The 22153-nt window shown below is 40.0% G+C and overlaps 2 protein-coding genes across 2 annotated transcripts in view; both read left to right on the forward strand.

The window, feature by feature from the left end:
• LOC138947071 (cAMP-regulated phosphoprotein 21-like) overlaps window positions 1-10991 on the forward strand; it is a 71227-nt gene extending 60236 nt beyond the window's left edge. The window contains exon 19 of the mRNA XM_070318505.1: window positions 419-10991. Within this exon, the coding sequence (XP_070174606.1) occupies window positions 419-425 (7 nt within the window). The 3' untranslated portion in view covers window positions 426-10991. The remainder of the gene's footprint in view (window positions 1-418) is intronic.
• Window positions 10992-16697: 5706 nt separating this feature from the next.
• Window positions 16698-22153, forward strand: part of LOC138947079 (contactin-like) — a 49393-nt gene continuing 43937 nt past the window's right edge. Inside the window, exons 1-3 of the mRNA XM_070318517.1 lie at window positions 16698-16778; window positions 18218-18308; window positions 20540-20634. Of these exons, the coding sequence (XP_070174618.1) occupies window positions 18236-18308; window positions 20540-20634 (168 nt within the window). The 5' untranslated portion in view covers window positions 16698-16778; window positions 18218-18235. The remainder of the gene's footprint in view (window positions 16779-18217; window positions 18309-20539; window positions 20635-22153) is intronic.

The raw sequence follows: 22153 nt of genomic DNA on the forward strand, positions 1-22153 counted from the left end.
TGTGTTACATGTCTTCATTGCTGTGGTGAAGTCGGAGCTGCCAACTGTTACCCTTTCAGCATATCATCGCTGTAATTCACAAACCTCGTATCTCAACTTTTGAGGTTTTGGAACTAAAACAATAGTAGGCTCCCTTATTATGTTGCCCGTATGGTGATAAAGCTCGTAGCTCCAACTGATTTCTAAAGTGAAGAAAAGTTCTTCAGAAGAAAACTTGTATCTTCATTTCTTTGAAGTGAGCAGCAAAAAAAAAACTCAAGTTAAACTTACGAGGTTTTTGTGCCACACTTTGACGGAAACTATGTCATAATATGAAAGATACAGGGTTCCTGCTGTTGTGTTTTAAGCTTTTAACTTTACTTTTACTTTCATTGTTATAATAGCTGATCATTCATGTTTTTTTGTTTATTTTGTGCAGGCAGTGATAACAACAGAAGGGCCTAGCGGACTCTACAGCTTTACCATTTAGAACAAAGATCTCATTCTTCACTGCACGCTATCTTCGTCACACTTTACCCACAATGCACCAGCCTGCAGATCTGACTCCAGTGTTGTAGACGTAAACCATTGACCAACCACAGATCTGAACAGCCTGAACATTTGTTCCTTTTCTAGCCTCTCCCCTCATCTCCAACGAACGCGTACAAACACACAGGGTCTGGTGATAAACTAGTGGCAGCAGGGGGAGAAACTCTTCGTCGTCGTTGTCAAGTTGCATCCCCCTTTGATCACCGTTAACATGTGTCTTCTCTGCCAGAAGATGGATTGGACATCTTGAGATGGGTTCAAGATCACGAGATGGATTTGAGATCACGAGAGTGAATGGAGTCATCACCATTGAGTCGTCTTTGTATCTCTCCAACAGTGTTTCTTCTCTGTTATGAGATGGATTTGAGATCGTGAGATGGATTTGAAGTCTTTCTTCTCTGTCACGAGATAGATTTGAGATCATGAGATGGATTTGAAGTCAGATACGAGTTAAGTCATCACCATTTAGTTGTCTTTGTATCTCTCCAACTTTGTGTCTCTCCAACAGTGTTTCTTCTCTGTTGCGAGATGGATTTGAGATCATGAGATGGATTTGAAGTCAGATACGAGCGGAGTCATAACCATGTAGTTATCTTTGTATCTCTCCAACAGTGTGTCTTTATATCTCTCAGACAGTTTGTCTCTGTATCTTTTAAAGAGCTTATCTCTTCTTCAGCAAGCGGTCTGTGTTTGTAGCGTCAACACACTGTCTGGCGTGAAATCTAAACAACAAAGTAACTGTGAGTGAGATGAACAAAGTTGTCTGGCTTGAATGAAAGCTTCTCTACATCTGTGCCAATCTCGGAGAAGAAATGTGTGCCAAGGATAGGACAAAATGTTGTGCATAGGAAAACGCGTTTGCAAAAACTGGTGATGTATAGAAGCGTAAAAACTTCATCCATCAATTGTGCATTTTCTTGTGCGAGGTACGTGTGATGTGATGATATATACTGAACTTTAAGGAATCAGATAGCCTTGTTTTTGTAAGAGTAAATGCAGGTTAATATTCACAAAGGCAGCCGGCTAGATAGGTAGGGAAGGCTTGCTTCTGTGGGTAATGTTATGCTCAAAAGAGAATCTAAAGGTTTGCTTGTGTGGTAATGGTATCCTTAAAAGTTGGCTTAAGAATAATGATTGAAAGACAGTTACAGGGGAGAAAAAGTTTGCTTCAATGGGTAATTGTGTGCTAAAAAGTTGGCTTAATAATAATGATTTGTAGGGGCTTACGGAAGAAATAAAGGGTTTGCCTCTGTGGGCAATTTTACGCTCACAAGGTGGCTAAATAATGATTGAAAGAAGATTAACCAGGAACTGAAGGTTTGTTGCGGTAATGTTGCGCTTATGAAGGATGGTTAAACAATAGAGTTTGGAAGATGGTTAAAAAAAACAATTTGGAACATCATTACTTCGCCGTTTCAGTGCATCAAAATTGTGTAATCAAATTAACTTGGACATTCAAGAGGTGGGGATGTTCAATTTAAAGTGATGATTTGAGGGTTTTTTTAAAATCTGTGTTAAATTGCCTTATTTATTGCTGTTAGAAGTTGTTTAAAGAGGTATGTTATAGTTAAACACACCCCCCCCCCCCCCCCTTTCCTTCAAACAAAGTGTATTCTCACGGAACAGAATATGCTCAAGTTTGTAATGCAGTCTTTTCAAAGAAATATGGTGGTAAAGCACACTCATGAGCAAAATCTGTGCAAGTTGTTTGCCGAATGTCAGTGATGTTAATAATGTTTAACAGGCAAACTGAAACATTTCAGCTAGATGCTAAAAACTTTCAGAAAGGTATGGGTTCCACCCGTTTTTCTTTTTCAATCTAAGTGTTTAAAATAATTGTCATTTACTAGCAGCTTTTGTGTTTGAGATAAATGCTGCCTAGTGTTTAGGTGTCAGAGTAAGCGTGGAACACAATCACTGATACATTTCAATGATTACTGGCTGGTTATCGCTGTTACATGGTACAGACTTCAAACAGGGAGTTTTGTTTGACAGGCTTGATAGTGTTGTACATGTAATGCTTTAACGACGCAAAGACTCCTTGCAACCCAAAAATACATTTCTGTGAAATGTGACGAATATATCCTTTTAATGGTGAATGTGTCAAGTTGCAGCAGTCTCTGCTTTGTTTGTGTTTCTAGAAATCCACATCTGCTGCCTCAAAATTCGTTTCTAGTTCTTGAGGTTTTTGAATTTGTGAAGGTTTTCTCTGCCTTGGCCTGTTCTTTGGTAAGTATGTCACAAGGTTTAGATATCAACAAGCAAAACTGTCTCCACCACGGCAGAAAGAAAAGTTGTGTGCCTCAAAATGTGAAGACAGAAGAAGTGTTTAAGGCCACAAAAAAAAATTGTCTGTTTCTGGTAACATGGCTAAAAAAAATAGGGTCGGTAGGTAGGGAATTTTTTTTTTTTTTTTTTTTTTTTTTTTTTTTTTTTTTTACCCCAAATGTAGACCAATAAAACTAACTTCGCGCAAAGAGACTGGATTCACTATACATAGAGACAAGACACTCAACACATTTACAAATCGTCAGCGGACTTTCGTTTTCACACGTTTTTGTTGTTCATTTTCTCACCCTGTCCTTTACCACCAAAAAAAAAAAAAAAAATTTTTGAGTTTGGAAAAAAAAAGTTTAGGGTCGGCGCCGAAATTTAGGGTCGGTCGGGTGACCAGAAACAGACATTTTTTTTTTTTTTTTGGCCTAATGTGAAACTGAAACTGAAAGCGGCTGTGAAAGTGACTCGCCATGGAAAAAACTCAACACATAACACTGTGTCCACCACAGCAGAAAGAAGAGTTGAAAAGTTGTGTGCCTCAAACTGTGAAGACAGAAGAAGTGTTTAATGTGAAACTGAAAGCGGCTGTGAAAGTGACTCGCCATGGAAAAAACTCAACACATAACACTGTGTCCACCACAGCAGAAAGAAGAGTTGAAAAGTTGTGTGCCTCAAACTGTGAAGACAGAAGAAGTGTTTAATGTGAAACTGAAAGCGGCTGTGAAAGCGACTCGCCATGGGCCATGGAAAGGACTCAAGAAACATTACTTTGACAGGGCGGACAAAGTGGAAGCTACAGAAGAAACCACAGGTCTGATGAAAAAGACAGATTGTGAGGATTTAGTTGAAGACTTGTCAACATGAATCCCACGGTTCTTGAGATGCTTGTGATGAATTGTGTGAACTTTACGGTTTGCTTCTGAAGCGATTGCTTGAGGTTTATATACGGCCGTTCATAAAACGTATCCAGCTTGATAGAGCTGTAATGTATATCACAGAAGCCAGCGTTGTACTCTTACCTTTGAAACGTCATGCGCTTATGTATGACTTTAAAAAAGGAGCACTGGTTGGTTTTGATAACCATGCGGTTTAAAATGAAGAAGGCGTGGACTCCTCTTCAAAAGTGCACATGGACAAGTTACGGGAACAGTCAATTACAGAATCAGCCTGTCACTGGCAAATTATGGACACAGTCAACAATGGACTGGGGTTTGTTAAAGATTTTGCCCGGGGGGAGTGGGGGGGGGGGGGGTGATTGTCTTTTGTTTTGTGTTTGGTGTTTGTTGCGGTGAAAAAAAACCACTTAACCAAAGAGAGACCGTCAACTTACATGTCAGAGAAAGAGTGGATTTTTTTTTCTCACAAAATGAAAAAAAATGTTGGAGTATGAATCATGCAAATTCCTAACTGCCATATAACTAAGAGAGGAGCTGTACAGACTGACGTGATGCAAATCAAAGAGGAAACGCACCAACAACAAAACTACAAAAGCACAGCCTACCACCACAAAACACAAGGACAACCTCAAAGACACAAAGTATTTTTATAGGACACCTTTAATCTGGGGCTGGATCTATACGGTGTTGTGTACAGTGTTCATGGTTCCCATGTTTAAGTGTTTCTAGTAGAAGCTATAGATCTGCTGTGAACTTTAGACTGGACTTAGCCCAGTTAGCTAGCTGTGTTGGTTGTACCGTTAAGTCGTTAGTTTAAAAGAAAGGAGTGTCTAATAACCCTTGTGTGATTCTAGACTCGATGATATCATGTCACATTAACGGTGTGTTCACCCTTATCTGACAATCAGCCATGTGTCCCTTCTGAGACGTGTTGAATCAAAGCGTAGGACACGTCAGCGATGTGTTGAATCTAGCCATGCGTCACATCTGAGATGTGTTGGATCAAAGCATTGGACACATCGTATGGACACATCTACGATGTGTTGAATGTAGCCATGCGTCACATCTGAGATGTGTTGGATCGAAGCATTGGACACATCTACGATGTGTTGAATCTAGCCATGCGTCACATCTGAGATGTGTTGGATCGAAGCATTGGACACATCTATGATGTGTTGAATCGAACCATGTGCCATGTCTCAGGCATGTTGAATCCAAAACAGAACGAGAGCCACATATCATTAGAGAGAACGCAGAAAGTGTCTGCAGTGCATGTGTCATGTCATTCCCGTGTCAGTTCAGAGATCCCTTTGTGTCAACGGTCATTCTCGTGCCATTTTAAAGATCGTATGTTTGTGTCATCTGTTATTCTCATGTCATTCTCAGAGACACAATTTCAAAACAAAATCATGTATCTGGGTTTCCTCCCATGTCCATCCCTTAAGTGAGTTATCTCATGCCAAAAGTCAAATTTTCTGTTGCACACTTAATTGTCTGGAACAGATTCTTCTTCTTCTTCTACATTTGTGGGCTGAAACTCCCATGTACACTCGTGTTTTTTGCACGAGTGGAATTTTACGTGTATGACCGTTTTTACCCCGCCATTTAGGCAGCCATACGCCGCTTTCGGGGAAAGCATGCTGGGTATTTTTGTGTTTCTATAACCCACCGAACTCTGACATGGATTACAGGATCTTTTCCGTGCGCACTTGGTCTTGTGCTTGTGTGTACACACGAAGGGGGATAAGCCACTAGCAGGTCTGCACATAAGTTGACCTGGGAGATCGGAAAAATCTCCACACTTAACCCACCAGGCGGCCGCGGCCGGGAATCGAACCCTCGACCTTCTGATTAAGAGGCCGACGTCTTGCCACAGCGCCCGTCTCGGGAACAGATTGAGTCGTGGTATTAGTAGACTTAAAGGCCTACTGGTAAGAAACTTATATCCCCATATTCTTGCCTCACCGATCACTTTTAAAACCTCAGTATGGACTCATTTCTTACTATTCTTGAGTGTCCCTGAAGAGGATATTGAAAGGCTGTTTTGCAAAAGAGGGAAGTCCTTTAAATAAATATAGTTTAATTGAGGTGAGAGAGATCTTTAAAGCAGCGATCCCGTGAAAATAGACAGAGAAAAGGGTTAATTTTGGAAGTAGATAGAGTGAGAATTACAACTTCAAAGATTGACTGGCAAGGTTTGTTTTTTTAGGTAGAGTGAGAATTACAACTTCAAAGATTCCAGGACTGGCAGTTATTTTTGTTCAGTACATTTGTCCACTGTTTTACGTTAGCTAACCTTTAGGACTGAACTCCAATGTTTTGCAGTTCAGAATGACTTAAAATGTAGCATTCATCTCCGGCATTTGTCAGTGCAAAGAGGCCCTTTCACACGTTTAGACATTTTGTTATTCAATGGGTTATTTTATTTTATTTACATTACATACTTTGTTCTTTACATATATTGCTTGTTTTTAATTATCACTCTTCTGTCCTTTATTTCAGGTATTTATGGTTGATATTCATAATTTTGGTGTAAGTTTATGTATGTTGCATGTATAAATTGTTCCTTTTCAGATGTATGTTCTCCTTTTGAATACATGTAGTTGAATTTATCTTAATTTCAATGGTGCTTTGCGTCTGTTCTTGTGGTCATTTTTACCGTTGGAAAGAGAGAATGCTTCATGTCCTACAGGCTAAATATTTCTCCTCTTAAGGACAAGATATGGGTTATATGATTCGAGTTTTACGCCCTCACGGCTTTTGAGGAGATACACAAGTGTATGCGTGTTTAGGTGGTATCAGCCGTCTGTACTTATGGCAAAATGACCTAGATCGTTTACGTGCCATGGTGGTGACATGGGGGTGGGACCTGGCTTCCGTCCCTGGGTCTGCACATAAAGTTGACCTGTGTCCGTCCCGGCCCGAATTCGAACCAGCGACCTTCCGATCACAAGTCCAGTGCTCTACCAACTGAGCTACCGGGCCCCCCTGTTGACCGTTTTGAAGTGTGACATATTAATATATGTAGACTTAAAGGTACTGTTTTTCTCATGCAAGGTATCGGTGTCACGTTCAACTCCACAGATCTGTCAAGGCTTTAACACGAGATAAGAGCATTCTTCAACTTAAACATATGTGTGCCAAATATGAACTGCTTTTGGACATCACAGAGCAACTGATACAGACACAACCTCTATCGAACGCTGAAGAAGAAGAACTGCTTCATATTCTGAGTTGGGATTTTTTTGTTGAATGAATTTTGTGACACCAGTGTCAATTTGCTGAATTAACTCAGAAAAATATCCAACTGCGCACAGGATGCGGCCATTCTATTGATTTTTGAAGAAGAAGACCTGCTTCATATTCTGAGTGGCAATGTTTTGTTGGATGAATTTTGTGACACCAGTGTCAATTTGCTGAATTAGTTCAGAAAAAAATCCTACTGCGCACAGGATGCTGCAATTCTATTGATTTTTGCTATGTGTGCAATTGGAAAGATGCCTTATTCCATGTGACAGTCTCGGCAGATCTGTGGTTTTGAACATGGTCTGAGGTACGTGGGAAGGATGTTGCCTTTAACACCGTTGTTCTGTTGAACTCAACAACCCCCCAATTCAACCCCAGTTTTGCTCACAGGTAAACTTACTAGGAAGGGGATGGTTTGTGGGGTGAGTTTTTTATGCAACATATCAGACCTTGTTTTCTTTGCTAAACATTTGATAGAGTAGCATGTATAAACACGACAGATCTTGTAGTATTTTTTGTCTACCCAGCTTTGACCTTTCTCCCCCGCCCCTTCCATCCATGGTTTATGCTCACTCCCATTCCATGAAACCCACTGCCGGTAGCAATATGCCTACACCTCATCGGGATCCACAACGCTGCCAATAGTCTCTTCAGAGTCATTTTAACGAACATCAATTTGCGAACAGACCTTAGTCGGCAGTTTACACTCCATGGTCCCTGACTTGCGCACATTACAATCCAGAAGCAAGTTCTTTAAAGCCTTATCAGTCATTTTTGCAAACACCTCTTATCCTTTAAACTATGTCAATAGTCGCGCAACTGTCTGGGGTCTTTCAGAATCCACGGGCAACCCTGGAGCAATTTTTTTATTAGTGCTTTTGTGAACAAGAAACAATTAACAAGTGGCTCTATCCCATCTCCCCCCTTTCCCCGTCGCGATATAACCTTCGTGGTTGAAAACGACGTTGAACACCGAATAAAGAAAGAAAGAATCCACGGGCAAGGTCTTGAAAGGCAAAGCCTTATCAGTAATGTTGCCCCCCGCAGGTTAGGGGGAGTCCCATATTGGTTGGGACGAGAAAGAATTTGCCCGATGCTCCCCAGCATGTCGTAAGAGGCGACTAACCGATTCTGTTTCTGCTTTTACCCTTGTTAAGTGTTTCTTGTATAGAATATAGTCAATTTTTGTAAAGATTTTAGCCCCCCGCGGGTTAGGAGGAAGAATTTACCCGATGCTCCCCAGCATGTCGTAAGAGGCGACTAACGGATTCTGTTTCTCCTTTTACCCTTGTTAAGTGTTTCTTGTATAGAATATAGTCAATTTTTGTAAAGATTTTAGTCAAGCAGTATGTAAGAAATGTTAAGTCTTTTGTACTGGAAACTTGCATTCTCCCAGTAAGGTAATATATTGTACTACGTTGCAAGCCCCTGGAGCAAATTTTTGATTAGTGCTTTTGTGAACAAGAAACAATTGACAAGTGGCTCTATTCCATCTTCCCCCTTCCCCCGTCGCGATATAACCTTCGTGGTTGAAAACGACGTTAAACACCAAATAAAAAAAGAAAGATCAGTAATGTTTTTCTGGAACCATAGAGAGGAAGAAGAAAACCTCATCATGACAAACAACTCATAGGATGAGCGTTTTTCACTTTGTTTTTCTAGGGTGTATGTCATACCAGTGTCACAGTACATATGTACTCAGTGCAGTAGGGGCTGTCATTCTCGCGACTGGTGTGACAGTACACATGTACTCAGTGCAGTAGGGACTGTCATTGCCGCAACTGGTGTCACAGTACACATGTACTCAGTGCAGTAGGTACTGTCATTCCCGCGACCGGTGTCACAGTATAGTACACATGTACTCAGTGCAGTTGGGACTGTCATTCCCGCATCGGCCTGTCCAGCCATACATGAAGCTGCAAGTACAACAGAACCAGTGCGCAAAATCCATAGTCTGCTGAGACTGAAGGATGCCTACTATTCTAGGGTGTAACATTGGTCAGATTTTTAGATTTTCATCAATCATTTCTGTGTCCGCTTGAGAAGCTGCCTTTCACTGTTTTAGTAGCACTGAAGTTATATAACCGTGTGACCTTTTTATGTATCCCTCAAAAGCCGTCAGTTTAGTGTGACCACCTTAAAATGAGTACCCGGTAGTAGCACAGAGGCTATATCAAAGCCCCATTACACGTAAGCTTTTAATATGCGTGTCAAAGTCATCAATTGTACAACCATTATAGGTGTTTGTCAAATCCACTGATCATACAAGCAATGAAAAGCGAGGTTGCCTTGCAGTAGTAGTGAGGATATTAATTATATCACACCCTGATCACGTCTGAGCTGTGTAGATGTCCATCAACGCCATACATCATGATTATGAGCCCTTTAAGTTGAGGTTGCCTTTGGAGTGCACTCAGCATCATTGGTCTTGATACCAAGATTATAGCCAAGTCTATGGAACTGTGAATAGTTCAACCTCGGTTCTAGTGATGTCAAAGAAGATTATTCGGAGGGCGTGTATGTGTGTGTGTGCTTGCCACGCGCATGCCTCTCCGACTATGTGATATCTCAGTCATTAACGATTCGGTGTTGTGTACATGTTTGTTGAATGTGTGTGGTTTGGTTTTGTGTAGCCTAGACTTTTTGACACTAGCTTTTTTTTTTTCTTTTTTTTTTCTTCGGACAAGGATTTTGTTGGTTCTTTTGCTCTTTAAGAAGGGAGGGAAGGGTGTTGTCATTTTTCCTTTAAATCTTCGTAATTTGTTGTAGGCACTTTTGTGTAAATGCATTATTGTGATTATGATTTGCCTGTGAATTTTATCAATGTTTGTAAAGGAAAGCTGAATTTTACACTGCGACGTCTTGCTCTATTTTTTCCTCGAAATCTCTGTGTATGCAGGACGAACAAGACAAGACAGAATTGTCAGAGTACAAACACTGTTCACCGCTGCACAAATATTATTCTGACAAATGTTATGTGCAAAAACTGTTACCTAGAAATTAATCTCAAAGAAAACCACTGCCTTTTGATATCATTTTCATATTCCACATTGTGAAAGGTCTCCATTTCTTTGTACATCGAGAAATGTTTTCATGTTGAACATTGTCATAAATTGTGTGAAAAAACAATACATCATGTAGAGCTCGGGTGTCTATATTTATTTAAACATTAGAAGAAAAAAATGATTATGGTTTTCCCAAAATTGTTGGAAAACTGTTGTGTATGTCTTATGCAAAATTAAGTTTCATTCGTGAATTTAGACAATCCTCAGAAAAATGTAAGCAGAGAAACAAAGCGTTATGTTTTGTCTATTACAGTTACTTTGCTAATTCCTTTGTTAAACTTTCAACCCTTTGAATTATCAAGATATAATTCATCTGATCAGGTTAATTCCTTCTTTTCAAGATGTATTAGCCGGTGTTTTGATACAAAATTTGCAACCAGAAGTACTAAAAAGAAGTCATGTTGAAGCACAAATGGTCGTAGAAATGTATGAGTGTAGAATCATGTGAAAGTTTTTATTTATTTATTTTTTTTTTTGGGGGGGGGGGGCATGTTTTATCTTTTGAAATTGTGTTCCGAGTCTTGGAATTGAAATCTGCAATAGGTGGGGGGGGAGGGGGGGGGGTGTAATCTTTCACAAAACAATTTAAAAAAAACCCAGCCTGATTGTCTATGATTGGTTGCCATATGCGGTAGGAACACATTCATCAATGTTGATCAGTTTTCCCCCGCAATTATAAATTAGCAGATTGTCGTAGTCTTGCCTCGTGTACATGTTTTTCTCCCTTCGTGAGTACAGAGTGAACATTAAGCCCAATGTACAAGATCACGCTGCAGTATTTCGTTCAACGATTGCTTTGTTTCTGAGCTATAGGTATACATACACAAACAGACGCTTGTGTAGATTTTTTAAGATGTTGGTAACGTGTGCTTGTGTTTGTGTTCATAGTTTCTGTTTCAATGTGCTTTCATGATTTTTACCTTCACTCCTTCCTTGTGTTTGTTTATTTTTTCCATGAAAAAAAATTAATGAAATAAGATCACGAGTTGGACTTTATTCTGTTCTGCTGTTTTCTGTGAAAATGTGAGGGAATAAGAGAGGGTGTGTGTGTGTGTGTGTGTGTGTGTGTGTGTGCGTGCGTGCGTGCGTGCGTGCGTGCGTGCGTGCGTGTTTTGTAAATGTAGTAAACGTACGAAGCAGTTTTAATATGTGTACATCAGGCTCAAATCGTGGCTTTTCGACACCATTGCCATTGTATACGATATCCTAAATTAGGTTGCTCACATTCGACCACAGACATTATGAAACAGTGTAACCACAAATGAAGATCAACAAAGCTCAAATTCGACCACAAACGTTACGAAATCACACAAGTAAAGATCAATGAAGCTCGCTCCTTCACAGTGTCTCAAATGGACCAACATAAACACGAGAATTGTACCAACTATTGCAAACTCTTTAATCAATCAATCAATATGAGGCTTATATCGCGAGTATTCCGTGGGTACAGTTCTAAGCGCAGGGATTTTTTTTAATTTTTTTTTTATGCAATTTATATTGCGCACACATTCAAGGCGCAGGGATTTATTTATGCCGTGTGAGATGGAATTTTTTTACACAATACATCACGCATTCACATCGGCCAGCAGATCGCAGCCATTTTGGCGCATATCCTACTTTTCACGGCCTAATTATTCCAAGTCACACGGGTATTTTGGTGGACATTTTTTTTATCTATGCCTATACAATTTTTGCCAGGAAAGACCCTTTTGTCAATCGTGGGATCTTTAACGTGCACACCCCAATGTAGTGTACACGAAGGGACCTCGGTTTTTCGTCTCACCCGAAAGACTAGCACTTGAACCCACCACCTAGGTTAGGAAAGGGGGGAGAAAATTGCTAACGCCCTGACCCAGGGTCGAACTCACAACCTCTCGCTTCCGAGCACAAGTGCGTTACCACTCGGCCACCCAGTCCACTCTTCACACAAAGAACAGACACCCATACTCTCTTTCACGTCAGTGTCTGAAGATCGATCGTTTAAGAGTTAAACTATGTAAAAACGAACATGTACAATGTGTTGGTGACTTGCCTCAAAAAGGCTTGTCGCTCTAAGAGCCCTGTCGGTGACGCACACAATCACAGAGCACAGGACTTGTGAGCAAAAATCAAGCGAAAAACGATGCCGATAAATGTGCCTGCAGTCTGAACAGACCAAACGTGAAGGCTAGTACACCTTCAAATACAAAATCAGTCTTTTGCATCATTCACGCGCGCACACACACACACACACGCACACATACACACACATTCATGCACCGGTACCCCCCCACACACACACACACACACACACACACACACACACACACACACACACACACACACACACACAGGTTAAAGACTCCTTTGTATAAATAAAAAGTTTTTTTGGCGAATTAATAAAGCCTTTAAATGGTAAAAAAACCATTTTAAACAAATAAGGCAGATAACTTACTTCCCTTTTTTTAACTGATAAAAACAAAGGGAAGTAAGCGCTCTAAATCCACACGACATGTGTGATATAGAGTTTAGTGAGAGTTATTCGGAACCATTCTCCTGGCACCTGGGAGAATAACAAGCATTGAAATGAACAAGCGACTTTCATCCTCGTTCTTGTAATTATAATTATAGTTCTTATCTCTTATAACTCCCTTTGTTTATCATATCCGGCCTCACATGGTAAAGTTGTCACAATAACAAGCATTGAAATGAACAGGTAACTTTCATCCTCGTTCTTGTAATTATAATTGAAGTCCTTATCTTTTATAACTCCCTTTGTTTATCAGATCTTCAAATGGTAACTGTTTCACAATGCATCAGTCTGTGCTTTTGCTTGTATTTCTCTTCTGCTGCCACACAACCCATTTTAAGCTCTGGGGGTTCCCTTCGTCACGGCTCAGTGCATTCGTAAGTGTCCAGACTCTCGCAAAAAAAGATGACTGTATGAGGGCCATTATTCACTGAAGCAGACACTTTATGTTTTAAAACTGTGTAAGAGAACACATATAATGACTGTTTAGGCCTAAAAAAAAAAAAAAACAAGTCGCGTAAGGCGAAAATACAACATTTAGTCAAGTAGCTGTCGAACTCACAGAATGAAACTGAACGCAATGCAACGCAGCAAGACCGAATACTCGTAGCATCGTCAGTCCACCACTCATGTCAAAGGCAGTGAAATTGACAAGAAGAGCGGAGTAGTAGTTGCGCTGAGAAGGATAGCACGCTTTTCTGTACCTCTCTTCGTTTTAACTTTCTGAGCGTGTTTTTAATCCAAACATATCATATATATATGCTTTTGGAATCAGGAACCGACAAGGAATAAGATGAAAGTGTTTTTAAATTGATTTCGAAAATTTAATTTTGATCATAATTTTTATATTTTTAATTTTCAGAGCTTGTTTTTAATCCAAATATAACATATTGATATGTTTTTGGAATCAGAAAATGATGGAGAATAAGATGAACGTAAATTTGGATCGTTTTATAAAAAAAACTTTTTTTTACAATTTTCAGATTTTTAATGACCAAAGTCATTAATTAATTTTTAAGCCACCAAGCTGAAATGCAATACCGAAGTCCGGGCTTCGTCGGAGATTATTTGACCAAAATTTCAACCAATTTGGTTGAAAAATGAGAGCGTGACAATGCTGCCTCAACTTTCAACAAAAGACGGAAATGACGTCATCAAAGACATTTATCAAAAAAATGAAAAAAACATCTGAGGATATCATACCCAGGAACTCTCATGTCAAATTTCATAAAGATCGGTCCAGTAGTTTAGTCTGAATCGCTCTACACACACACACAGACAGACAGACACACACACATACACCACGACCCTCGTCTCGATTCCCCCCTCTATGTTAAAACATTTAGTCAAAACTTGACTAAATGTAAAAATAGGTGTGGTTACAGTAACCCGACCTACCCTATTTTTAGGGGCTGACCCTATAACTTTTTATTACATTTGTCAAAAAAACAAAAACAAGAAAACAAGTGCAGAAAACGCAATGGAAGCGAAAACGCTCGAGTCGCACACTTATTTCCCTGTCAAGTAGGTTTCTTCTTCTTCTTCAGCGTTCCAGAATTTTTCTGGTTACGTGTGAGCTCGTTTGCCCATTTGGGTTCCCCACACTATACTCTAAGAGCATAGTCAGCTCACTCCGCTTTCGTTGAGTAGGCATGCTGGGTATTTTCGTGTTTCCATAACCCACCGAACTCCGACATGGCTTACAGGATCTTTTCCGTGCGCACTTGGTCTTGTGCTTGCGTGTACACACGAAGGGGGTTAAGTCACAAGCAGGTCCGCACATAAGTTGACCTGGGAGATCGGAAAAATCTCCACTCTTAACCCACCAGGCGGCAGCGACCGGGATTCGAACTCACGACCTCCCGATTAGGAGGCCGACGTCTTACCACCAGGCCACTGCGCCCGTCGTCAAGTAGGTTTAATTTGTACACATTAGAAAAAAAAGTTTTAAAAAAAAAGTGATTGCCTACCTTCCTGCCCTATTGTTTTTGGCTATGTTACCTTAACCAGACCTATTTTTTTTTTTTTGGGGGGGGGGGCCTTAGCACTAACTCACTCAGTTTGTTTTGAAGTCCTGTGTCACAGCACAAACATAATCCTGTACACTGAATTTGGAACTTTCAGTTTTAAAAATTAACAAGAGAACTCATATTAACTGACATTTTTCCTGTATGGTTCTAGCCCGCTCAGTTTAGCTACCGAGTTTAGTGTCCCTGTCTGGCGCAAAACGAGTGACAGTCTGAGAAACAGAAAACAATCACAAGAGAACGCATATAATGGTAGGGCACTAACCCACTCAGTTTAGCTACCAAGCCCTGTGTCATAGCACAAAAAAAGGACTGTCTGAGAAACAGAAAACATTGCTCACTGTATGCTCAGTTTAGCATATAGTTCAGTGTCCCCGCGTTGCGCAAAACAAGTAATGTTTAAGAAACATAAAACAGTGCACAAGAGAACGCATATAATAACCGTATGACACCAGCCGACATTTAGCTACCAAGCCCTGTGTCTCAGCACAAAAAGAGAACTGTATAAGAAACATACAACAGTGCACAAGAGAACGCATATTCACTGTACGGCACTAGCCGACATTTAGCTACCAAGCCCTGTGCCGGTTCCAGCACAAAAAGAGAACTGTATAAGAAACATAAAACAGTGCACAAGAGAACGCATATTCACTGTACGGCACTAGCCGACATTTAGCTACCAAGCCCTGTGTTCCAGCACAAAAAGAGAACTGTATAAGAAACATAAAACAGTGCACAAGAGAACGCATATTCACTGTACGGCACTTGCCGACATTTAGCTACCGAGCCCTGTGTTCCAGCTTGGCGCAAAAAGAGGACTGTCCAGATAGCGATGGAACACCTCGGTTGCTGGGAAGATAACGTTCACCGTGACAGCGAGTTCAGTTGGCTGCTCTGCTGTGATCTACTCCTTCACCGCCGTCGGTGCTATCTAAAGCACAAGGTTTATGTTGAATAATACGTGTTTGGATAAACTGTTTATGTGTGTGTGTGTGTGTGTGTGTGTGTGTGTGTGTGTGTGTGTGTGTGTGTGTGTGTGTGTGTGTGTGTGTGTGCGCGTACGTGTATGTGTGCGTATATATATGTGTGTGTGTGTGTGTGTGTGTGTGGGTGTGTGTGTGTGTGTGTGTGTGTGTGTGTGTGTGTGTGTGTGTGTGTGTGTGTGTGTGTGTGTGTGTGTGTCAATGACTCAAGCGCGACGACTTTCAGTAAGAATGGTTTTCTCTATACGACAAAACAAAGAAAAAAAAGAATAGAAACAGACAATGACAATGACAATGACAAATTCTTTATTAACGAGGGTAATGGCATAAGCAAACAGGTGCTTTTTTACATCCAGCCCTCGCCCATGGGAGGGTTTAATCTAATGATAATACGTTTTAAAAATGTTGGAATGTCAATTAAAGAAGTAATAAAAACAAACGACAAACAAGCAAACGATTAACAGACTAAACAAACAAACAAAAATATACATACAAACGAACATGACATATTATTGTCAAAGGTATAATGAAAACTGTTTCAAGCAACAAAAAACGTGTGAAACTTCGAGGGAAGAAAAAATCCGTGAAACTGAGGAGTCAATGAAGCAACTACGTTGCAAGTAATAGCAATGTAGCATTGAGATATTATATTACAGAGACAAAACAAGACAGGCAAATAAATGAGTAAGAACACAAAAGTTTCTTAATGATTGTTTTTAACACCTTTCCACTAAATAAGTCCCGGTTGAGATATCATATAAGCAAGGAAAACAAGGCAAAGAGAAAGGAATTAACAAAAACAAAAAACAAAAACAAAACAAGCACTATTTCAGATAAAAGAAGGGTATGACTTGCAATCTTCCGTTTGTTTTTTCTTATGCTTTTGTTGTTTGTGTATCTAAATCGCCGTTCATTCATCAACTTTTTGCACTGAGCTATATATCTCTATGACTTAACAATAAGCTAATCTTCGAGGATAATCCATGTTAAAACGCAATAGGTTGGTTGTGGGGATGGGGACTTTGAATGCCACGCTGTGTACAATAGATAGGCTGCTTTCGATAAGGCCGATAAAACTTGCTGACCCAAAAGCCCACCAGCGATTTGAAACAACCCTGCGTTCGTCTTCTTGAACTAGTTAACGATAACGCTTCTGATTATTTTTCTGTACGCCATATTGAAACCAAAATGGCTGAACAACATTGAACCGCCATTTTTGGATCATTTTCCTGTGTTTTGGAGTATTTGTGAGTAGTTTTCTTATTCATTTATATTCTGTGTGTCCAAAATGCCATTAAGACTGGGACGTGCTATAGTTCCCCAGCACAACGTACAGTGTTAAGTGTCTTTGAGTGTTTGTACAAACTCAAAAGTTGAAAATCCAACGTGGTTTCAGAAATGCGGAAGTGAGCTAGATTTGCCTCGAAAATGATTTTTAGCAATCAAACGACATTAAGAATGTCATTATTCTTAACTCTTGGACATAAATCTGGCATTTTATTTCAACATTTATTCACAAAAGTCCCCCTAGACTCATCCAAAGAGCACAAATTACGCGTTAATTAAATTCTAAAAATATATACAGATGATTCAGCTGACGATGACAGCACTGACTTGTTATATTTAGTCAGTGTTCGCGTTAACAGGATACTTTTAATATTGTACAAGTTTCAAAATATAACAAAAAATGGGAAAGGTCACGCGGTTTGTTGAATGTATCCTCGTCGCCGTTAGGTTGGTATTTTGTTTGTTCGATTTATTGCTATGTCCTTAAGTTTTTGTTTGTTCGATGTATTCCTGTTTTGATTAAGGGAATACTGTTTGTTGTTTGTTCGGTGTAATCATGTTGCTATTAGGTTAATATTTTGTTTGTTCGATGTATTCTTATTGTCATTAAGTTGATACTGTTTTCTGTTAATATTGTTCGATGTATTCCTGTTGTCATTAACTTAATGTTAGCCTTGTTGTTTTTTCAAAACATCCATCGCAATCACTAGATAACTTTTCGCACACTGACTTATAAACATGTGTGTATATATATATGTCTTAGTACTCTTCACCGGGATAAAACACAAAATATGTACACACATATCCAAAAACAAAGAGACTGCCAACGTTCCAAAATTCAGAACACACATAGTCTCTCCTGTTTCTGAATGAACCTGATGAGTAAAAGCACACAGTGGAAAAGGTCACACAGTTTTATCTCGTTAAGACGGTTTAAATGACAAGCAGATTTGCACACCTGTAGAAGAATAGAAGAAGGTCTTGGTGTGTTGGTGACATGGTGACATCATAGCCGTGGTAAGACGTGATAAAAAAATGAAGCAGCAAGTAGAAATGAAAGCCCCCGCACCCTCTCCCGATATCCCCATCTGTCTTAGTGTCTCTCTGTGTGTCTGTCTGACTGTCTGTCTGTCTGTCTCTGTCTGTCTGTCTGTCTCTGTCTGTCTGTCTGTCTGTCCCTCTTTCTCACACACACACACACACAAATAAACAAACACACAAACAAACACACATACACACACACACACACACACACACACACACACACACACACACACACACACATAAACACATAAGCGGGGGGGGGGGGCGGGGGGGGGGGTGGGATGGATGATGTAGCCTGCACACTCAATGTTGGCAGACTTTGACCTGACTCAACGTTGTTCTGAAAATCCACCAGAAATGAAGAGGTGTAGAGATGGCACGAATCTCACACATCATCACTGCCCTAGCTACCGCCTTGCTGACATGCAAAGGACAATTCGTCTATGGTACGTATTGGCACACGATTCCAGACATTGTCATTTACGTGTAACCCGCCGAAACCGACTGCACAACACATATCTAGTAGTCGAGAACCTCTTCTCGCCACAGAACATTACTCCACAAAATAAACTGTGGTGAATTGTTGAAAGTCTGCGACGAGCTTGCGTGTTTATAAAACTAGCAGGCCTCAGACTATGAAAAACACAACCGTAAAAAGCGAAGAAGAAGAAAAGCTCTTCATATTGAAGAGGGCCCCAAAGGGGGGGTATCATCACGATCACGGGAAGGGAAATTTTAGCTTTCACGATCACAGTTACCTTGATTTTTGTTTTCACGATCACAAACACCTTGACGAATAGAGGATCATAGAGTGATACAGCTGTGAAAAATGTAAGTTGAAAATAAAATGCTTTGCAATAATGCCCATCACGATCACGAAAACAAATGACGATCACGATCACGAGACTTGATTTTTTTGTCATCACGGATCACGGGCAAAGTCCCATCACGATCACAGAAATGGAAATTTCGGCAATCACGGTCACAGAAAGGTCAAAAAACGCCAATCACGATCACGATTTTAAACCCTTTGGGGCCCTCATTCAGTGAAGAACACATAGGCACTCAATGAATGTCACAGACTGAAATCTCTCTATCTCGCCCCCCCCCCCCTCCCCCCCTCTTCCTCTTGCCATTAACGAATAAGGATGTAAGGAAGTTATTTGTCTAAAAACAAAAATCGCTCCCTCCTGAAAATTTAACATAACTTCGTATCTTTCCAGTGCACTGCAACCATTACTTGTACTTTTCCTTTTACTCCCCTTCTACGCATGCGAAGGAAGTTATCCCGCTTTATTTTTGAATCTCTTTTGTTAAAGAGCTTCTGTTTGATGTCAGTCATGCCGGAGAGAGTTTATTTTGAAAGTGTTCGTTCTGTCCGTCAACATTCCGCTGTGTGGTTGGTTATGTCCCTTGCACATGCAAATACAGTTTACAGAATTAATCGACCTATTAACTCAACGAGTGACCCTTAGCTAAACGTATGGGCGGAGATGTAGCTCAGTCGGTAGCGCGCTGGATTTGTATCCAGTTGGCCGCTGTCAGCGTGAGTTCCGTTGCAAGCCCCTGGAGCAAATTTTTGATTAGTGCTTTTGTGAACAAGAAACAATTGACAAGTGGCTCTATCCCATCTCCCCCCTTTCCCCGTCGCGATATAACCTTCGTGGTTGAAAACGACGTTAAACACCAAATAAAGAAAGAAAGAAAGCGTGAGTTCGTCCCCACGTTCGGCGAGAGATTTATTTCTCAGAGTCAACCTTGTTAGCAGACTCTCTTCGGTGTCCGAACACCCCCGTGTGTACACGCAAGCACAAGACCAAGTGCGCACGAAAAAGATCCTGTAATCCATGTCAGAGTTCGGTGGGTTATAGAAACACGAAAATACCCAGGATGCTTCCTCCGAAAACGGCGTATGGCTGCCTAAATGGCGGGGTAAAAAACGGTCATACACGTAAAATTCCACTCGTGCAAAAAACACGAGTGTACGTGGGAGTTTCAGCCCACGAACGCAGAAGAAGAAGAAGAAGCTAAACGTATGGCTTTTCACCACGATTTCACCTCAGTTTTAACTTAGGCTACCACGGTTGTTTCCCTATGTTATATGTAACCTTGCAAGAGTTTCCCTATGATTTGGGACACTGTTTAAAAAATGTTAGTATAGAATTTTATTTCGAATTCAATACAGAATCATATCAAGAGCAAGTATGGTCCAGTAATATTTCTAGTAACAGTGCTTTTATCCGTAACCTCGTATGGAGTCAGACATCTGACAATGGTGTCAACATTCAATGTACAGTCACTTTCTCTTTTCAGACATACATGTATTTTGCAGTTTACTTTATGTTTCCATCATGTACACTACATTGGGGTATGCACGTTAAAGATCCCACGATTGACACAAGGGTCTTTCCTGGAAAAATTGTACAGGCGTAGATAAAAATGTCCACCAAAATACCCGTGTGACCTGGAATAATAGGCCGTGAAAGGTGGATGCAGCGCCTAAAGGCAGTCGATCTACTGGCCGATGTGAATGCGTGATATATTGTGTAAAAAAATTCCATCTCACACGGCATTAATAGGTAACATGCGCCTTGAGTCGCTTTGTGTGGTGAGATACGTGCGCGATATAAATCCTCGTAAATAAATAAATAAATAAATAAATGTTTCCATTCTTCAGATTGTCCCCTGGAATGGGTGTCGTTTGGTGACCACTGCTATCACTTCGTCTTCTATCCGACACTGCCCTTCGACGAAGCGTCGCAAGCATGTCATGTAGGCATAATTAAATATGTCAAACAACGAATCAAATGACAAGAAAGGTTAAGTTATTGGAACGTTTAATTGCAGGACAAAACGAAACATTCACAACAACTTTAACCGATTGGCGTTAAACGTTTCAATAGCTTAAACTTTTTTTTAATTTTTTTTTTTATTCTTAATTTTTGAACGTTAGCGGTCTATCTGTGTCAGACTTCAAACACTGAAATAGACAGTTGCAAAAAAGGCTACAACTTCTTGCTACAGCTTTTACATTTTAGGCAAAATCATAAACTTCACGGTAGTAGGTTACTTAATGATCAATTTTAGCTTCTAACCTGTTCATGTATTTGATCATTCTATGCTTTATCATAAACTTCACAGCAGTAGTAGTAGGTGTAGTAGTAGTATATAGAACATTTAAAGTTTAGCTGAGGATCGATTTTAGATTTTCACCTATTTATTTTATTATTCTATCTTAAACTTCATAGTAGTAGAAGTAGTATACAGAAGTACGTAAAACCTTATTGTAGACATGTGCATGGTACTATACAAGAGTAGGGGAAGGGCCCCTAATATGGACCAATTTTTGTTTCTTGCTGATAACTAGCTTGTTTTCGTGCAAAGAAGTTTCATTTTGTGTTTGGTAGTCTTTCTTTCTTAGGTGAACCGTTAGGCCTAATTAGAGTAAAATAGCTTTGATACACATTCAACAAAAATTAAATACAGAAAAAATCACAAAGGGTCCATATTAGGAGCCTGGGCGCCTAATATGGACCAGTGAAGCGGCCTTCACGAATCACTGTAAAAAGCCCCCTATATTTCAAAATAACATGATACAAATTAGTGTACAAGTCAGCCTAATTAAAATAGGCTCTAGATTTATCTGTTTCGGGTTGATGAGAGCATTATTTGAAGCACACCAGGAAACTAAAGAAGCTTATCAAAAACAGAGTGAAAATAAGTGAAATTATCAACTTCCACGAAAAGAAGACTTTTCGTTGCATTTTTTTAAATCTCGAGGGCTAGTTATAGGTTATTACCAGCAAGCTTCTTAATGAATTAATGAAAATAGACTTTAGCTTTTATTTTCTTCGATTTGTTGAAGGTGGTCCATATTAGGGGACTCGCACATACTTTGAGATTTTGCTATTACTTTTTGTTTGCAGTAGAAACTCGGGGTCAACACTGCTAAAATGTAACAAATACGGTTTTAGCTGTCATATATAGCCATTTCTGTTTGATAAAAGCTTTGGCTGTAGACAGAAACGAGTCCGTTTTAGGCGGTAAATTTAGAGTAAACGCTGCCAAAAATGAATAAAGAGAAAAAGCCTAACGGTTTTGAGATTTGTGTTTCTGCAACTGTTTTGACATGTGCAAGTTATCCAAAGAGGGTGAATACAGCGAATAAAACTTTTTTGATCGCTCTAGCGCCGTTAGTTGGTGGTGGTCCATATTAGGAGCCGGTCCATATTAGGAGCCCTTCCCCTAAGTAAAAGGTCTAACACTGTAGAGATTATTTTGTAGAAATGTG

This window comes from Littorina saxatilis, linkage group LG14, assembly GCF_037325665.1.
Source record: "Littorina saxatilis isolate snail1 linkage group LG14, US_GU_Lsax_2.0, whole genome shotgun sequence".
Classification (NCBI taxonomy): domain Eukaryota; kingdom Metazoa; phylum Mollusca; class Gastropoda; order Littorinimorpha; family Littorinidae; genus Littorina; species Littorina saxatilis.